The sequence below is a fragment of the Psammomys obesus genome, unplaced genomic scaffold (genome assembly GCF_907164565.1).
Source record: "Psammomys obesus unplaced genomic scaffold, mPsaObe1.curated_primary_1811, whole genome shotgun sequence".
Classification (NCBI taxonomy): Eukaryota; Metazoa; Chordata; class Mammalia; order Rodentia; family Muridae; genus Psammomys; species Psammomys obesus.
The window spans coordinates 7,504,432-7,524,206 of NW_026585504.1; the positions used below are offsets into that span (position 1 = coordinate 7,504,432).

At 40.4% G+C, this 19,775-nt stretch overlaps 1 protein-coding gene across 1 annotated transcript; it reads left to right on the forward strand.

The window, feature by feature from the left end:
* The first annotated feature begins 467 nt into the window (after positions 1-467).
* On the forward strand, positions 468-17,526 carry Zc3h8 (zinc finger CCCH-type containing 8). The gene is made up of 9 exons (XM_055615033.1): positions 468-684; positions 3,977-4,073; positions 8,424-8,658; positions 10,370-10,503; positions 12,279-12,401; positions 12,749-12,860; positions 13,705-13,814; positions 14,845-14,886; positions 16,992-17,526. The coding sequence occupies exons 1-8, from the start codon at positions 608-610 to the stop codon at positions 14,875-14,877; spliced, it is 921 nt and encodes a 306-aa protein (XP_055471008.1). The 5' UTR covers positions 468-607; the 3' UTR covers positions 14,878-14,886; positions 16,992-17,526.
* Positions 17,527-19,775: the final 2,249 nt, after the last annotated feature.

Here is a 19,775-nt window from a genome sequence, read left to right on the forward strand (position 1 = left end):
TGTGCATTCTTACAGTCCCTACGAGAAACAGTGTGATTGCAGCCCAGGGGGGCTTCACCAAACCGAAAGAAAAGTCTTAAAGGGGCTGGAGAGAGAAATGGCTCAGCTGTTAGGAGAACTCAATTATCGTCGTCAGGAGGGTCACAGTAACTCCACAATAACTGGCCTCCGAGAGCATCTGCACTCATGTACTGTCTCTCTTTCTCTCTCTCTCTCTCGCACACACACACACACACACACACAAATGATACTTTTTCTTGTAATCCTAAAAATTAGTATATATATATATATATATATATATATTTTTTTTTTTTTTTTTTTTTAATGCTATTAGATTGCTGCACTAAGGTATGCGAACGCGCACGGCAAGCACAGGGAGCTGCGCGTGCGCAGCGCAGACACTGAACGCGCCCTCGTGAGGACTGCGCTTGCGTGGTAGGGCGGGCCAGGGCTGCTGCGGAACCGAGCCAAGCAGCCCGTGCGCGTGCGCGCGCGCGCGGGGGGCGGGGCCTGCGGCCCTCGGCGCGCCCCCGGCTTCCTTAGCCTCCGCTGTCTTGGTTGCTCAGTAGCTGCTCGGCGTGGAGACGGACGGGTCTCCGTCTGAGTTATGGATTTTGAAAATCTTTTCTCAAAACCCCCCAATCCGGCCCTCGGCAAAAAACCGGCCGCCGACCCTGAGGAAAGGTGATCCACGCGTTTTCATCCTTTGCGGGGGCACCGCCCGGGCTCCGCCCCCTCGCTCCTGGAAGCCCCCCGAGCCTGGGCTGGCGCGTGGGCCGAGGCCGGAGCGGGGAGGTCGCGAGGGGGAGTGGGCTGGAGGTCGGGGCCGAGGGCAGTGGCCGGGCGGCGGGAGGAGGCTCCAGCCTCGGCAGATGTGCCCCCAGGGGCCGGCTGCTCCCCTTGCACGTGCTCCTGACCCGTTTCCTGTCACCGAGCTCAGAGGCGGCTCTGCCGACACTCCTGGTTCAGGAGAGTTTGAAGGGTACACAGAGACTGCCCTGCCAGTGATCCTGAACTAAAAAAAAAATCCCAGAATAAAGCAGCAAGCGCTGTTCCGGCTTAGTATTTCTGTTAAATTGGAAAGGCGTGTTGTTACTCTCTTACTAGTGCAGAGTGCAGGACTCTTGTACAGATAACCGTTCACTTTTTAGTCTTTTGAGTTGAAAGTGCCTCCAGACCCCGACTCTCCTGAACCCCTGTTTTCTCTGTTCCCATCTTCCCTCGGTGGAGCCCTTGACACACATCCTAAACGCGGTTTTTTCCACCCTCATTTCAGATAGTTTTCCAGCGCTGGGCCGGCCATGATGCCACGCCTTCCTTTAATCCCAGCACTGAAAGGCTGAGGCAGGCTGATTTTAGGAGTCTCAACTACTGAGTGAAACCCTGTCTGAAGGGGGAAGGGCAAATACCTTAGCGGGAACTATTACCTAATGGGGCTACTCGGGCTTCACTTTGTGCTTGACGTGAAATTTAGCCATCACATCAACCTTAAGCAGAAAGTGATGTTCTCATTTTACAGATGAGAAAATCGAGGCATACAGTCACCCTTAAAGATTTGTTTGGTTTTGGTTTTGGTCTTTTTTTTGTTTTGTTTTGTTTTTTGTTTTTGGTGTTTTTGGTTTTTCGAGACAGGGTTCGTTTCTCGGTGTAGCCTTGGCTGTCCTGGACTCGATTTGTAGACCGGGCTGGCCTGGAACTCATATCAGTCTGACAGCCTTTGCCTCCCTGAGTGCTGGTATTAATCACTCAGCTTCTAAAGTAGAATTACTCATGTAAATTAGGGTCCTCTAGATACTGTGAAGAAATGGACACTGCTTGCAGGTGATGCATTTAAGAACAGCAAGAGAAACAAAATGATAATTTTAACATGTATGAGAATTTAGCAAGATTTATAAAAAATTAGCAAACAGTTTGAACATATTTTAGACAAAAATACCCATTTACAAAAGTTTGGCCGAAATATATAAGAGACACTTGGATCTGCCAAAAGATAGGTGAAGAATGATATGAAAGTAAGGTATCTGTTCATATGTCTGCTTTTCACTTTGACTTTAGGTCTTATTCAATATTTTCTATTTTTGTGCTTTCTCTCATTTTATCTTTGATTTTGACTGTAGATTTTTTTTTCGGTGCATTGAAACATGTTTTTTAATTTATTTTTATTTTCGATGTGTGAATGTTTTGCTTGCGTGTATGTCTCTGTACAACATGTGTCCATTGCCCTTGGAGGCTAGAGGGCATTGGATCCCATGGAACGGGTGCTGCTGAGAGTTGTTGACTGTATAAGTGATGGGAACCAAACTGGGTCCCATGGAAGATTAGCTTGTGCCCTTAATTCCTAAGCCATTTCTCCTGCTTGAAACAGGGATGACTTTTTGTCCCTGATGGGAATATGCATTTATTTAAAACAACTTCTGTTGACATATGACACATCGTTCTAGGCGATGGTGGTAGAACAGTAAATGAATAAAGTGCAGAAAAATACTAATGCTCATGAATTGTGTATTATTGAGGTGGACCATGGCTACATAGTGTTTTAGATGGTAATGAAAGCCATGGGGTAAATGAAAAGTTGAGTGAGGAGTTAGGAAGTATTTGTGGAATGATAAGGATAGTCCAGATTTTGTAAAGAAGATAGTCAAGGTATTTGGTGGGTATCCGGGTAAATCAGTTGAATGGGAAGTTGCCTGTTAGGTTGTTATGGGTAGGGAGTTGGAGACTAGAATATTGGAATTATTTATATAGAAATGATAATAGAAGCCAGAAGATTGAAAGACATCACCAAGAATGAAATTATAGAGAAAAGAAAGGTGAGAACTGGCTTTGTTAAGAGTTGCAAAGATAAAGAGTGAACCAAGGAGATGAAGAAGAAGCGGTGGGGCATGGTGTCACACTTTTAATCCCAGTACTGGGTAGGCCAAGCGGTGGATATTTGAGTTGAGGCTAGCCTCATCTACACAGTGAGACCCTATCCTTTTAAAAAAATAGCAGCAACAGGGGAAGAGGAAACAGGACAGCACAGTATTGCTGGAGCTGGTTTATGGGTGGGTCAAGAAGAAGGACTGAGAATCATGGTTCCCACTGGAGTGCTGAAGTGGAGAGGGCAGTGTAGAATGACTGGGCGTGGCTTAAGGCACAGTTCTCCAGGCTCTGATAGTCTCTGTCTCTTCATCTGGATTCATATTTAGTTCTAGATCAGTGGTTCTCCACCTTTCTAATGCTGGGACCTGTTAATACAGTTCCTCATGTTGTGGTGACCCCCAACCATAAAATTATTTTTGTTGCTACTTCATAGCTATAGTTTTTCTACTATTATGAATTGTAATGTAAATATCCGACCCCTGTGAAAGGGTCATTCACATACTCTTCTCTTTTATAATCCTTCCATATCTTTTCTGTTTAGAAAATTCCAAATCTAATCTTAACATGTATAACTTCCTTATATATGTACCTGTATTGTTTTTCTCCTAAGAAGATAGAAAGCTCTCAGAAGGCAGGAACAGCTTGTCTTTTTCATTGTTGTTCCTCATGATCTGAGGCCACAGCCTGGCATGTGGTGAATACTTAGTATGTACTGAGTGACTGGAATGATGAATGAATGGTGATTTATGTAAAGCTACTTCTTAAGCATTAACATTATGTAATATAAAGTTTCCGCTTTATGGGTTATTCATATGTATATTAACATTTACTGGTCAACATCATCATTGTTACTGTTATTTTGATAGTCTTACTATGTAACCCAGGACTTGCTGTACTGGCCTCGAACTCACAGAGATCCACCTGCCTCCTGAGGTTGGGATTAAAGGGCTCCACCACCATACCTGGCTACCTTGCTGTTTTTATTAATGTTGATTTTTTAATAGAATATTTAGAGTAGACTATGAGTTTCAAATTTATTTTAAGACAAACCCAAGTGATGAATTTTAATGCTGTGCAATAAACCCCTTTGTGCTATTTGCTGTTTTTGCTGCAGAATTGATGATGAAGTAGATGGTACTGAAGTTGAAGAAACGCAGACAGAGAAAGTCAAATGGGAAGTAAAGCGGGTCTGTGAAAAAATCCCCAAGAAAGTAAGATTCAGCTGGCATGTTGAGACGGCTCTGGATGGACGTGAGAGCATGCAGGATCTTGTTTGTCTCACTGTATTCAGCATGTGGGGTCCAGTTACTTAGGCCAAGGAAACTCACCTTTCAGTAACTTTCTTGCCCCCACCATAAGATGGAGAGTGTGCCAGTACTGTAACAAGATCAGTTTTCCCGTTTTTGAAATGAATTGTAAACTGTTTTTGAAAAGCTTCTTTCCTGTCAAATGAGATGTAAAATTTAAGGTCTGACTTGCCAACTTCATTACTTGCCTTAGTAATGACTGATTAAAACCCAGATTAATGTGTCGGGACTGCCTTGCCAGGATGCAGCACAAATGCATTCTCTTGCAGTGTGGGACTGGAACAGAATCTGACAGCAAGGTGCTGGCAAGGTTGTTCCTTCTGGGATGTGTGAGGAAGGATCTGTTCCAGACCTGTCTGCTGCTTTTTGGCTTTCCGTGGCTGGGAAACATTCTGACCTTATCCACAATGGCCTGATTTCCAAATAGGCCACAACCTGAAATATTAAGGATTAAGACTGCGTAAGAATTTAGGTTGGGGGAGAGGGGGAGACTCAAGTTCAGTCCATCACAAAGTCAGTATCTACTCTTTCTTTTGAAAAGTTTTGGGGAAGCAGTAAATGTTAACATAGTTCATATTGGCAATGAAACTTGTAACGCACAAATCAGCTTTTTAAAGAGATCTAGGAGAGAAAATACAGCTGACATACCTTCGTCTCCTAGGGAAGGCTCTGAGCTCCCATGTAACTGCTGTGGATAAGAACTGAGGCTAACACTTGTAATCCCAGCACTCAAGGAGGCAGAGGCAGGGTGATCTCTGTGAGTTCGAGGCCAGCCTGGTCTACAGAGTGAGTCTAGGATAGCCCAGGCTACACAGAGAAATCTTGTCTCAACAAAAAACAGACAACAAAATAAAACAAAGCTGAGGCTGATGTCCAGAAGCTGCAGTTTTATTATCTCACAGGGGTAGCCATACACGCCTCAGTCCTTCATGCCCACAGTTCTGTGCCCACAGTACTATTCCCATAGCAGATAGACAGACAGCATATTGTATTCTTAAGTAATTTCCAAGAAAGTTATATGAAAAGATGGATACCGCAAGTAGAGTTGCTTCAATCCAGGCTCTTCAGCCACTTGTACGAATATATATGTAGGGTTATGGCCAATTTAGTAGGGTACTCAGGTCAGCACTTCAGGTCAAAAGAAAGTATTGCTGTCTCCTTCCTCCATGTTAGCCCCTGAGATGAGCATTTCTAACTGGGGGACTGATACCTTCCTTGTTCTTTACAGTCTTACTGCTTGTGTGGTCATCCTTAAGGGTACGGTTTAAAGTTCGTAAACCTAGTGTGTGCTCGTTCCTCTTTATTGCAGCACAGTGGTTCATCATGGGAACACGGGGTGTCCTATTGTAGGTGGGCACTAGGCTTGCTTTCATTAGCTGTGCTATGGCATTCTTTGACTTGCGTCCTTCGCATGCACTCTGCATTGCCCTGCTGGGTCCTCATGCATGAGCAGCCTTGCCTTCTGTTGCTACTTAACTGTGTTAGAAAGTGTTGTACAAGCTTCTATTCCAGCACCATGGATGAGAAAGACACTGTCTATTGCTCTGTCTGAGGAGGATGCCAGGACATCCCAGTCTTGTTTTCACGAGTGTTACTGGTTCCCTGTAGGTTTGTTTACTTGACGTTGTTCAAGTCTTTCCATCTGCTTTTCCTTCACTGAGATTACATTTTGTTGTTGTTGTTTTCTTAATTTATAGTTCTTTAGGAGTAGTTTTTGATCATCATTTTTTATGTTATGTGTTGTAGATACCTGCTTATTTTAGTTTTCTTTCCATCCAGTGATATTTTTTATAAATGTCACAGTTTTAAGGTAGTTGGTTTTAAGAATATGTTCTTATGTATCCTTTGTGTATTGATGAGCATATTTTCTTACATTACTTTCTAAAGCTTTATTTTGCCTTTTCACATTGAAATTTATAATCTCTATGGGGCGCAGGCAACCCATTTCTTCATTTATTTATTATATCCTACCTGATTGTTCTAGGACTATTAATTTATCAAAAAGGGGCTGTCTTGTCCCTGTGGTTTTACTTTGTCACTTTTGTTAAAATCAAGTGTTCAGTTTTCTCAACTATCTGTTCTTGTTCTCTGTGTAGCCCTGGCTATCCTCTTTGTATTCCAGGCTAGCCTTGAATTCAGGAATCCACCTGATTCTGCCTCTCTGGGCAGAGTACTAGAGTGCTGGGGTTGAAGGTGTGCACTAGCACACTAGATTTGCGGTCGCTATTCTTAGACATAGGCCCATCCATGCAAATTTAGAGTCTGTTTATCTGGGACCACAGAAACGCCCAGTAGGATTCCATTGCAAATATGTGAAATTTATAGATTATTTAGAGGGGAATTGGAATCTTTAGACTATTGTATAGTCTTTGTCTTAATTCTTTCTAAGCAGTTTGTGTATGTGATTATGTGTGAGTATTGGCAGGAAGGAGCTCATGTGTGTGAGGTTGTGTGTCCCTGTGTGTATATGCATTCATGAAAGCACCAGAGGACAACCTTGGATGTTGCTCTTGAGGCACCATTCACCTATATGTGTGTGTGTATATAATAGATATATTTATTGAGACAAGGTCTCTTACTCACCTGGAACTCACCAAATGGGCTAGTCTTGCTAGCAGGTTGGCTCCAGGGATTCTCTTGTCTCTATGTCCTGCTTTTTTAAAAAAAAAAATGTTGGTTCTGTGCCTTAAAGTCAGGTTATGTGCTTGTAAAATAGCCCTTTGCTTTCAGAGCTATTTTTGGTCTCAAGTGCCCCTTAATTTTTCTTTGCAAAGTCTTACATTCTAATATACCTCTCTGCCTTCTAAATAAAATTAGAGACCATAAATCCATAGTCTATTGATAGGAGTAGGCTAACCTTTTTTTTAAAGCATCATTTAGTGAATCTTGATGACTTTGTGCCTTGTAATCTTTGTCACAACTAAGCAGAACAGAAACAGCTTATAAATCGATGGGCATTACTGGGTTCCCGTAGAACTTAATTTATAAAAACAGGTAGCTAAAGGAAAAACGCTCTGATGCCTCACTCCTGTGATTGAGAGGTTGAGAAGAGAGGATTGCCATGAGTTTGAGGCCAGGCTGGGCTGTATAGCAAGAACCTTTCTCAGTAAAACGAAAAAGCAAAAAACCTTTTCTTTAAAATGCATTATACATGTTTATCATAATTACATAATTGATATACCCATGTTGCTAAATATAGACATCTTAATCAAAGCTTATAAAAATAATTTTTAAGACAGGATTTCATGTGTTCTGGGATGTCCTTGAGCTGTGTAATTGAGGTTCTCCTTGGACTTGATGCTCTTACCTTCATTTCTCGCATGCTGAGATTACAGACCTGTAAATATTTTTTTTTTTTCAAATTCAGAACCTTCAAATTATGTTTAAAGATAAATATGTCACTGTAGTTTATTTGTTTTGGGTTTTGTTGTTTTGTTTTCTGTGTGTGTGTATATGTACATGTGTATGTATACATGTAGAGGCCAAAGGTTGATGTTCAATGTCTTCCTTGGTTGTTCTTTGCTTTCTTTTGAGACCAGTCTTTCTCTGAACCTTGAGTTCATTGATGCACTTAGGTTTGCTTTCCAATGAACTGCAAGGATCTGTCTATCTCCATTCACCTAGTTCTGTCTCCTAGGGACACGGATGAGGCCACCACAACCAGCTATGGTACTAGGGACCTGACCTTGTTCTCATGCCTGCAGATGCTTGACTAACTAAGCCATCTTCCTAGGCCTGTCTGTGGTTGGTTGGTTGGTTGGTTGGTTGGTTGGTTGGTTGGTTGGTTGGTTGGTTGGTTTTGCTTTTGTGTCTGTGTTTTAAAATTTATACTTACTGGTTTTTTTGTTTTGGTGTGCGTGTGTGTGTGTGTGTGTGTGTGTGTGTGTGTGTGTGTGTGTGTGTACTTGAGTGCTGGTGCCCTTCAAGGCTAGAAGCATCAGATTCTTCTGGAGCTGGAGTTATTGTGAGCTATTGGACACAGTGCTGGGGACCAAACTTGGGTCCCTGGAAGAACACTATGTGCTCCTAACCACTGAGCCATTTCTCCAGCCCATTTTTAATTCTGCAAAAACTTCAGGTGTTTAAAAAAATATATAAAAAATGCTATATGAAACCAATATACCCATCATACAAATGCAGCAAAGGTCAATTAATGGCCAGTATTGTGTGTGTGTGTGTGTGTGTGTGCACGCTCATGTGTGTGTGTACTTTGAATCTTCAGTTTTGAGACTTTCAGTTTTCATCTTTACTTAGTTTAAACATCATGGAAACTCTACAACATTGCCAAAGAGCTTGCCACGTAAAAAGTCAAGAAGTAAGGACTATGACCCATACAGTGATGGTGAGATATGCAGTCAAGAATCAGAAGATAATTTTGACAAAGAGCTTCAACAGTACATACATGCCAAAGAAATGGCAAATGCTGCTCAACCCTCACTGCCTCCTGAAGAATCTGTGAAGAAAGAGGGAGCAGAAGGTACCCAGCAGAGTAAGTGCTAATCTGCAGAACTTGTCATGGTTGTCTGTTTTGGACAAATGCGTCTCACCTCTTTATCTTATGATGAAAGGGTGACGTTTGTGGTTCTTTATGCTTGATGTAAGACATCAGCTGAGACTTGGTTGCTTGATATATAAATGCTCGTTCTGTAGGAGACAATAGGCAGCTGCTAGTGAGTTATCAAAGAAGAAGTCTGAATCCCGACTTCTGCATGTACAAAAGATAGGCTGCCCGCTCGTATGACTCTTGTTTAAAGAGTTGACTGCCCGGATGATTGTATATGTCTGTGTCCATATGTTTTTAAGTGCTGAGGACTGATCACCCCAGCCTCATGTATATTAAGGAAATAGTCCACCACAGAACCATATCTCCTGATAGAAATGTATTTCTTTTTAAATGTTTTTTTTTTTTTCATTTTTATCTTCTACATTGAAATGTATTATTTTAAATTACTAAAATGGGATTTGGTCATACATATGAAGGCACATGAAATTCTTTTTTATTTTTGTTTTGTTTTTGAGGCAGGGTTTCTCTGTGTAGCCCTGGCTGTTGTGGAACTTGCTCTGTGGACCAGGCTGGCTTCAAACTCAGAGATCCTCCTGACTACCCCCACCTCCACCCCAGCTCTGGGATTAAAGGCATATGCCACCACCCAGTATAAATTAAATTCTTTCCGTAAATTCTTTCCTCCAGGTGTTTCTTCTGTTCAAAATACAACTATGGGTAAACTTAGTATATGTGGAATGTTTTCTTTCTGTGTGAGGGTTTGTGATATGTTGAGATGGGTAGTCTCATGTAGCCTAGATAGTCTAAAACTTGCTATGTATCTGAAGATGGCCGTGAACTTCTGATCCTCCAACCTCAGTGTCCTCGGTCCAGGCTTACAGTTGTCCTAGTTTGCCGTATATTGCTATGATAAAACCATGACAACAACTTGAGGAAGAAAGGGTTTATATCACATTATAAACTTGCAGGTAGTGAACAGTCTGTTGCTGAAAGAAGACACAGCAGAGACCTAGAGGCAGGAAATGAAGCAGAGACCATGGAGGAACTGCTCACTGGCTTGGTCCCTATGGCTTTCTCGTACCATCCAGGTCAACCTGTCCAGGATGGCACTTCCCCCAGTGAGCTGGGCCCTCCCACTTCAGTTATTAATAGAGAACATGCCCTACAGACTTATCTGCAAGCGATCTGATGGAGTTATCTTACCAGATGAGGTGCCTCTTCCCAGATAATTGTAGTTTGTGTCAAGATGACAAAAAACTAGCTAGCACTCAAGCATGCACCACCATCCTCAGCTTTATGACGTGTTTTCAGTGAAGAATCTATAACATATGTGGTCATTCTGAACCTCTAGTTTTTTGTCTTCTCTTGTAAAGCTGTGGCAGTTCCGATTTGACCAGTCAATTGCTGTTGTCTTCAAAATGCTCTGGCCCGTGGCCTGCAAGATTGATTTAATTAATTATCTTGCTTCTCTCCCATCCAACACTACTTTTCAAAGACAATGTGTTTGAAATTGGGATGTTAGAAGTCTCTTTTTGCCTCTTACTAACAAAGCTTCTAGAAAGTCAGGTCGCTGTTACACCAGCTTTCCTTCACTGGGCGTCCGATTGTCCCTGAAGTATTATGAGGCGTATTTCTGAAGGTTAAACTGATGTTGTACCTTTATGCTAATTTTAAAAATGAACTTGCTTGTTTTTAGCTGTCAAACAAAAAAATAAAAAATCTAAAGCTGGTCACAAGAAAGTTAAACAGAAGAAAATGAAGCGAAAGTGGCCTGGCACTGGATATAAAGGGTCAGGTGCCTTGCTGAAGAACAGTGGCTCCCAAGAAAAGGTACAAGAGTTGGGCTTGTAGGAGGATGCTTGTGCTTCAGGGTTGCTGTCTTCCACTGCAGTTTCAAGAAGTGCTTGTGGACATGGGGAGGCAGGAGGCCCCGCAGGTCAGGGTTTTATGGAGACCTGTGCCTGCCGGTGACTGTGTTCTCCCCTTCATTTGCACTCCCTGCCTTCTCAGTACTGGCTGCCGGCACCCAGTTTCAGCCTCAGCGATCCCCCCATTGGCCCAGAATACAGGTGCACCGTTCTTCTGGTCTCTGAGTGTTGTGCCATCACTAACTGTAGAAAACTGGGAGGCAGAAGGAAATAGCTTTAGAGACCGTTGAAAGGCCCTGCACAGTGTGTACATTGCAGGCCCTCAGCCTTTGAGTTGATTCCTTCCAGAAATTAAAAACAGCTATTCTGAGCAATGGCCTTACCAAATTTTCCAGTCCTGCTCCTGTGATTTTGCTTTATAACTGTTCTTCCTTAATATGCAGATATGCTTCAGCATAGGACAGGAAAGGGCGTTTCTAGACTGTGCTTTTTTGAAGACTTAAACTGAATGGCAAGCTTCTTATTCTGCTTAGATGCAGGCTAATAGTTTGGGAAGATTAAATTTTTAGAAATACCAAGTATTAGCTGAGCATGGTTGTGAGTGCCTTGTAGTCCCAGCTGCTTAGGATTGGAAGCAGGAGTTCAAGACTGACCTGGCTAACAGTGAGATCCCTTATCAAAAGTGTATGTGGGGGGGATTCCAAATACTAAAGACTGAAATAACTTCAACAAAATCTGTCCCTTTTTCCGTATTTTACAAGGGGGGAATCTGAAGTCGGAGTTGAGATGGTTGCCTGTCTCCACCCTGGGCCAAGCCATGACTGCACCTTGTTTCCTAACCACTCTTCTGTGTCTTTACATTGACTCAAAGGATTCTTCACACAGAACTGACAGCCCTTCTCCATGAAGAGCAAGTTCTAAACCTGTGTTAGACTCTCTTAGCAGAATCATTAAAAACCAAAGATTTGATCTGAGATACATGTATGATTTTTATGGTTTTAATAAAATCCATAACTTGATATTCTTGCAAAGCTGGTGACTAGGAGTCATGTTAGCTCCTTAATTGCATACACCATATTTAAAAACGTTTACTACTTAGGCATGCAGAAACTATAAGCTCTGTCACGAGTTAACACATTAAAAATAGTTTTTGTTTCTAAAGAGCTAAAATAGATCTTGAGATTCTCATTTCTTTTTTCAATATTAAACTGTAAAAATGTATCATTGGAGCTAGAGATTTTTTCACTGCTTCTTGTTAATCATAATTCCCAGCTTTATTTCAATAACTTTTTCTGTTTTGGACTTCATTTTATTACAAGTAATATATTTTAATATTTTTTAATTAGTTCATATTTTAGTTTTCTTGTATTCATTTTTTTTTTTTAATAAGGCCAAAGTACAGTGAGATAATCAGGTTTTACCAACACTAGCATTCAGTGGTTGAATGCTGTTGAAACTGATGAACACTCATTTTCTAAACTGAAATGCCAGAGTCTAGCTCCTTAAGGCCCTTTTACAAGAGACACTTTTGAGCCAGGGTCTTCTGTGTAGCCCAGAGTGGCCTTGAACTTGAATTTGTAGCCCTGCTCCCACCTTGGAATGCTGAGATGATGCATTGGTCACCATGCCCAGCTAGAAGAGACACATTCCAATGTATTAAAAGTAGTTTAGAACAATTTTTTAAAACAGTGAAATATTTAATTTTCTTTCTCTCCTGTTTGTTCTTTTGTATTGAAGGCTGCTGAGCCTAAAGATAAGCAGCCATGTGTGAGGATGAGTCAAGGTTTCATCAATCAGCACACGGTGGAACGTAAAGGGAAGCAAGTTTGCAAATACTTTCTTGAAAGGAAATGTATTAAGGTATGAGAGTGTGTAAGCAAAAATACACTACAATGTAATTATGACAGAAGTCTGCTAGAACTGCTGTCTCCATTTGCCAGTCTTTTAAAAACATACCTGTAAGTTTTTTTAAAAAAACTCTTTGCTCCTGGAAAAAGCTTAGTTAGTGCTTTATTTTTTAAAGGTAATTTATTAGAGATGCTTTCCATTAAAAATGTTATAAGATTTTTTTTAAAGTCAGCAGGCTAAGTCGTGCTATGATGCTAGCTTGTTAGGATTCTCTTCCATGTGCTCTTTTGAAGTTTGGTAGGAGTTAAGTTGCAAAGGTCTAATTGTGAGACATGACTTGTGCTTATTCTTACACTCAGGGAGACCAGTGTAAGTTTGATCATGATGCAGAGATAGAGAAGAAAAAGGAAATGTGTAAGTATTATGTACAAGGATATTGCACCAAAGGCGAGAACTGTCTGTATTTGCATAATATCCTTTATCACAAGATTCCCTGCACTCTCTGTATAAAGTGGACATTTAAAGAGGTACATCTTAGTAAACTATAGTTATTAGTGTAACAGAGGGATTCTGTCGAAGCCCAACTTAGTATCAAAAGGATTATGTTGCATATGCTTTTCCATAAGAAGGAAAGGGATCCTTCAGAAAATCTTTCACGTGTAGGTCTGTTCTGCTCTGCATGGGTGGTGGAAGGTTTGTAGAACCTAGTCAGGCCCAGCAGATGTCAGTTTCTGCTGTGATGGTGTCTAATTGAGCCTATGTTCACATAGAAAAGCAGAGCTATTTTATGGAGGTTCCCTTACCTTAAGACCTGAGTTCTAATGACCAAACTTTTTATGAAAACATGAAATACAGGCAGTTAGGGTAATAACACCATTGGTCACACAGAAGTTATTTCTCTTTTGTCATACACCATAGACATTTCATGTTCTAACTTGAGAGTTCCTAGATAATAATGTTGCATAAATTAATAAACCTAATGCATGAAGGATCCAGATTTGTAAAACATGCTGTTGTCCTTTAATTTATCCTGTCTGAAGGTAATTAAAACACATTTGATTTTCATTTACCACATCTCAGGGTAATTAAAATGCTCTTCTTTCATCTGAGTGAAACTTACCTGTGGCCCTTTATGAGATTATATATGAAGGAGAAAAAGTTGTCTTTCTAAAATGAGACCTTTATTGTCTCATTTTTTTAAAAAAAGAAAATCAGTGATTCTACTGGCGAGAAAGACTTTAAGGAAATAGTTATTAAATTAATAATGAATCATTCCAATTGAATACAATTGTTATTTTCCTTAACACTGTGCTACATGAATATCCTTGCAAGTTTTATCACACAGGAACAAAATGTTATCAGGGTGAGCATTGTAATTTTTCTCATGCCCCGCTGACTCCTGAAACACAGGAACTGTTGGCTAAAGTAAGTACAGTGGTAATCTTTTTTTTTTTTTTTTTTTTTTTAAAGAGTGTGTTTGGATTGAGGATGACATTTGAAAAGATACTTTATGATGGGTGGTGATAGTGCACCCCTTTATTTCCAGTATTAGGTAGGCAGAGGCAAGCAGATGTCTGTAAGTTCAAGGCCAGCGTGGTCTACAAAGTGAATCCAGGACAGCCAAGGTTACACAAAAAAAAAAAAAAAACATGTCTTGAGAAAAAAGAAAGAAAAGAAGAGATACTTTTTAAGAAAAAGTAGCCTTGTGGGATAGTCTAAATTTACTTAGGTTGGAAAATTAATTTTTTTATTGTAGCTGAAAAAAAATAATATTCATTGATAGTATGAATTAGAATGTTCTTAAACTCTTCAATATAACCAGCAATTTAAATTTTTTATTTACTTATTATATGTGTGAGCCTGGCAGCAATCACTTTTACTCACTGAGCCATCTCTTCACTCTAGTTAGCAACTTTTAATTCCTGTTTTAAACCAACTCAAAGGAAATAAAGGCATAATATAGCCTTCTTGTTATAAGCACAGAAGGAGAAGGCGAGAGTCAAGGCTGACAGACATGTTAGTCATGTCAGGCTGGTTGGATAGCTTGTCTCAGAAATTCTTAGGCTATGAGAGAAGTTATTGTGAAGTTACAGTCATTGCATTCTTTTCCATAGATTAGTTGGAAATAGTCTCTCCAAAATTAAATTTCAATAAATGTGAAAGTAAAAAACCCTCCTAAAACCACCTGTGGCAAAACCTCCTTGAGCATAGACGAATCTGAGAAAGCCAGAGGTGCTTATGGGAGGATGCTTTTCTCTCTAAAATAGGGAAGATTTCTGTGCAACTAGGAATCACACCAAATACTTATTTCTGTAAAATTATTTTTTTCTTTCTGTAGTGTGAAATACCATTAGGTTGGATGTTATTAGAACCATGTGGGACAGTTCACCTAGTAGGTATTAGTGAATAAAAACATCACATTGAGTTTTTTTTGTTTTTTGTTTTTCTGTATTAGGTTTTGGATCCTGAAAAGAAGCCATGTAAATAGACTTAAAAGGTAAAAATGACTCTACTATTTTTTTTAATCTTTGAATCATCTGTTGAAATTGGGATAACAGCCTCAATAGAGGTTTTTCTGTCTTTTCAAATGAAAGTATTTTTTTCCTTCCTTCCTCAATAAAAATATGTGTATACCTGATTCTTTGTCTGAATTTGCCTGCCATGCAGTTTTTAAATTTTGAGTTCTGTCTGACTGTTTGCTTATTGAGATAGGGTCTCCTTGTAGTGCTGGCTGTCCTGGAACTTGCTGGCCATGAACTCACAGAGATGCACCTGTTTGTGCCTCTGGAGGATTAAAGATGTGCAGCGCCACAGCTACTCTCAAATAGGACTTTATTCTGTAATGTGTTAGAATTAGGTATCAATGATGTTTTATTTTCAGGTTTGTTTTGTTTTGTTTTTAGTGCACATTGTTACTGTAATTCTTTACAAACGTTCCTTGATATAAATTTGTAGCAGTTACACCAAGGAGTAGAATTGATGGATTGGTTTAAGGTAACATTGTTTTTCTAAAGTGCTTTTATTTTTTTTAAAGAGTTATTTATTTTATTATGTATACAATGTTCTGCCTGCATGTACACCTGAACATGAGAGTCCATTACAGATGGTTGTGAGCCACCATGTGGTTGCTGGGAATTGAACTCAGGACCTCTGGAAGAGCAAAGCAGTGCTCTTAACCTCTGAGCCATCTCTCCAGCCCCTCTAAAGTGCTTTTAATACTTTACATTCCTATAAGCTATAGAATATCTGTTCCACACTTGTTAATACTTTGTATTTTATTTTTCTCCTAATTTAGTGGATTTAAAAATTGCATCTTATTTTATAACTTGTATTTGCATGAAATACGGCATCTTTGGGCCTATGCCCTTCAATTTCCTTAATGTAATACTTTTTACTTTTTTTTCTGGGGTTTCAAGACAAGGTTTCTCTGTGTAGCCTTGGCTGTCCTAGCCTTGCTTTGTACACCAGGCTGTCCTTGAACTCACAGAGATCTACCTGCCTCTGCCTCCTGAGTGCTGGGATTAAAGGTGTATGTACCTGGCTTACTTTTTACTTTCTTTTAACAAGGTTTCTGTCCACCTAATTTTCCTTTTGCATTGCTTTTATATATTTCTTTGTCAAGAACATTAGGTCTTTTGCCATTTTGTAGGCTATCTTTTTCTTTCTGGTTTGTTTGTTTGTTTGTTTGTTTTTTAGGCAGGGTCTTGCTATGCGTTATTCTTTTCTGATGTTTTGGTTATTCAGGGTCTCATAGATTCTATACGTGAATTTTTAGGAAACTTCTTACTTTTTTCTTTCTTTCCTTTCTCCTTCTCTCCCTCCCAAATATCTAATTTTAACTTTATAGTGATTTCATTGAACATGTAAATTGCTTTGGGCAGTAGTGACAGCTTAACAATGTTGTCTTTTATATCTGTGAGTTTGTGTTGTTGTTTTTAATGTGCATAAGTGTTTGCTTGAATGTATGTCTGTACCACACTCATGCCTGGTGCTCATAGAGGTCAGAAGAGGATGTTGGATCCTCTGGAACTGGAGTTACATGTGGTTGTGAGCTGCTGTGTGGGTGGTAGGAATCAAACCTGGGTCCTCTATCAAGAACAAGTGTTTTTATCACTGAATCAATTCTCCAGCCTCCATGCCTGTGAACTTTTTGATGTAATCATAAAGATGTTCTTATATTTCCATTCAACTCTATTGCTGTTAATGTAATATATATATATATATAGTTTGGGTTTTTTTTTGTTTTTGTTTTTTTTTTTGTTGTTGTTGTTGTTGTTGTTGAATCAGATATTTCTATGTAGTCCTGGCTGTACTGGAGCTTGCTGTGTAGAACTCACAGAGGTGCACCTGCTTTTGCCTCCTGAGTACTAGGAGTAAAAACTCAATATAGTATGTTTGGTTTTTGTTTTTTATGTGATTTTGTTTTTTTATGTGTTTTCTAGATTTCTGTTTAGTTCTATTCTTAGCTTTTACATTTCAGTTCAGGCCATTCCTTTCATTTTCCCCAAGAAGAATATTTAACTCATTTTAGATTTTTATTTTCTTTTGCACGGGGTTGATTACATTGTTAATTTTCAGACACTATGTTTATCTCTCCTGCAGCTTGTATAGAGGACAAATCCATTCCTGTTCAAGACTGGTGATTTGGAATAGTTCATAAGGCTCCTCAGTGAATGCACCGTCCTGTGTCGTGATCACGTGCGGCTCCCTGTGGGCACACAGAGGTAGATCCGGTGCTCAGCTGAAGGTGCGTCTACACGGGGAAGCTTCAGCTCTTGTGGCCGGAGAGGAGCGCGAGCATGCTGGCTGGTGGTAACTGCCGTGGTGTGCTAGGTTGCTGAAGTCTCTTCCAGTCAAGATCTCCGCGTACAATTTTGTACAAGCACAGAATGAGCAAAGAGAGGCTGAGTGAGAGGATGGGAGAAATAATGGGAAGGATGGTGATGGAGAGCTGCTAGGGAACACGGGGTAGTAAGTGGCACCGCCACATGTCTTTAAATACTTGGCACAGTGTTTGTAACAGTTCAGAGTTCCACGGTGTGGTTTAGCAGAGAATGGGGTTCTGTGATCTTTTTAAAAACAATTTCCTGTTGGATATTCGTTTCTAATTATTACTGCTTAAATAAAGTGGAATAATACTTCTTGTCATGGTGTTTTCATACTTACTGTGTGTTGTTATAAAATATGAGCATTTACCCTGCATAAATGCATGTTTTCCTCCTGCACCCCAGCTCCTGAAATAACGACTCAGAGCCTTAAATGCATTTACAAAAGCCTAGGCCAACCTAGCGAGGCATGTTCCCTGACTTGTTCATAACTAATGTCCTGTTTATTCTATTCTTAGCTCTGCAACATGGCTGGTTGCCTCTGCTCAGTTTCATATATCCGACTTCTGTAGAACCCAGGGGTGAATCTCCCACATGCTTCACTCTATCCCAGCATTCACTCTATGCCGGAACTCTTCCCTCCTATTTCCTGCTTCAGCAATAGGCTGATCAGCTGTTTATTGACAGGTGAAGAATCCATACAGTTTGCAAGCAGTTCTACCTTGGGCTGTACTCAGCGGGTAGAAGTGCTCGCTCTGCAAGTTTGACAACATGTTTCATCCCCAGATCCATGGTAGAAGAGGGAACCAGCTTCAGAAAGTTGTCCTCTGACCTCCACATGTATGTCATGGCACATGTATGCCTGTACTCAAATTTATCTTGTATGTGCAATACATACTTTTTTTTTTAAAGAATATCTTTCTCAGCACATAAACAGTGATCAGAGTATGTACTTGTATAAAATATAAATGTGAGTTTCAGGATATCCTGAACATAACATACAACATTTTCCAAGTATAGACAAGATTCTAAATACGTATTTTATGTAATGGAATTCATACTATTAGAAAAAAAACCCATGAGACTTTCTGTTGTCATATTGTTTTACTAGAAAAAAATAATAGTACCCCTCCGATATACAGAGTTCATCATTCTAACGACTATACTTAGCAGAATTCTGTTGAGAACAAGAGCCAAGATATTTTGGTTGTAGTTGGAGCCTACCAAATCAAGAAAGTAAGTTGTTCATGCTCCTTTTGAGTATCCTGTGGGCCTAGGAAAGGAGGATGCCAGAATTGATCCCTAGAAGCTCAGGGTCGTGTAGCTCCCTGCTGTGTTGACTGTGCTCCACGGCTGCGGCTAAAGAACGTACACGACCAGACAGTGCAGAAGCTGCTAGATAAAAATGACAGCGAAAACCTGACCCCTTCAAAGGGCCTGTTCCAGGACCCTGAGGTAATAAAACTGCAAAGGAGTGTCATTGCGACGCATAGGATGGTTGCCCTTTACCTTCTCTGAAGACCATTTTCAACTTGAAGGAATTCAAGATGATCTGGTGATTTGCTTAAGACCAAGAGGAGCTTTTAGTGGCTTTAAAGTCAAGTAGAAGTTTATAACTATCTCACTTTACAATGAGGTGTTTTGAAGAGACAAGCATCCCTGTCAGTGAAATCTGTTAACTTGGTTTCAGTCAGTTTGCTCGAGAGACACTTTCTTAAATATGCCCTGTAGGTCCACACTAGACTCTGTGTCTCTTACCTGGTTCAGTGCAGCTCTTTCCAAATCACTGTGTGTCTATTCTGCTTTTCTTTGCTCACAGTTAACTGCGGTTCCTGAGAGGTTTCCTCATGTCTTCTTTCAGCCATGCCTTCACTGAGTTGCACCCACCCTGGATCAATACTGACCTGTCAGCTTGATTTTTAGAGTGTTCTCTAAGATGTTTGACCATCACAGCCATAATATATAAGAACTGGTTCATTATGAATTATACTCTAAGCCAGGAGAGGTGGCACATGCCTGTAATCCCAGCACTCAGGAAGCAGGCAGATCCCTGTAAATATGAGGCCAGCCTGGTCTACAAAGCGAGTCCAGTACAGCCACAACTACACAGAGAAACCCTGTCTCAAAAAAAAAAAAAAAAAAAAGTTGTTTTTTAAGGCTACAGAGATGAGATGGTACCGCAGTCAAGATTTTGAGCTTCATGGTGACTCACAACCATCTGAGATTATAGTTCCAGGGTATCCAATGGCCTCCCTGGGCACCAGGCACAATACGGTACTGGCCAGGCTACTTACACTACACTGAGGCAGAGAAAAGGCATCAGCAGGTAGAGGAAACGCAGGGGCAAGGCTAGCTCTAGAGTTTCTGTTGCAGGCAGGGAGAGCAGCCTGCTTCTCTGGCTGAAGGAGCTCCGTGGGCCAATTCTTCTCAATAATACTTCTCTCCCAGGTTGCAGCACCAGATACTAGGTTTTAGAGAGGTAGAGGAGAGGAGATTTGAGAAAAAGAGTCACTGAGTCAAACTGTCCTCAAATGAAACTTTATTAATGCCAGTCAGGGGT

Excerpts from the sequence above, each read along its gene's own strand:
- Zc3h8 (XM_055615033.1), top strand. The coding sequence starts at position 608 with ATGGATTTTGAAAATCTTTTCTCAAAACCCCCCAATCCGGCCCTCGGC. Across the intron at positions 4,074-8,423 it reads GTGAAAAAATCCCCAAGAAA|TTTAAACATCATGGAAACTC; the intron begins GTAAGATTCAGC and ends ATCTTTACTTAG. Across the intron at positions 10,504-12,278 it reads ACAGTGGCTCCCAAGAAAAG|GCTGCTGAGCCTAAAGATAA; the intron begins GTACAAGAGTTG and ends TTTGTATTGAAG.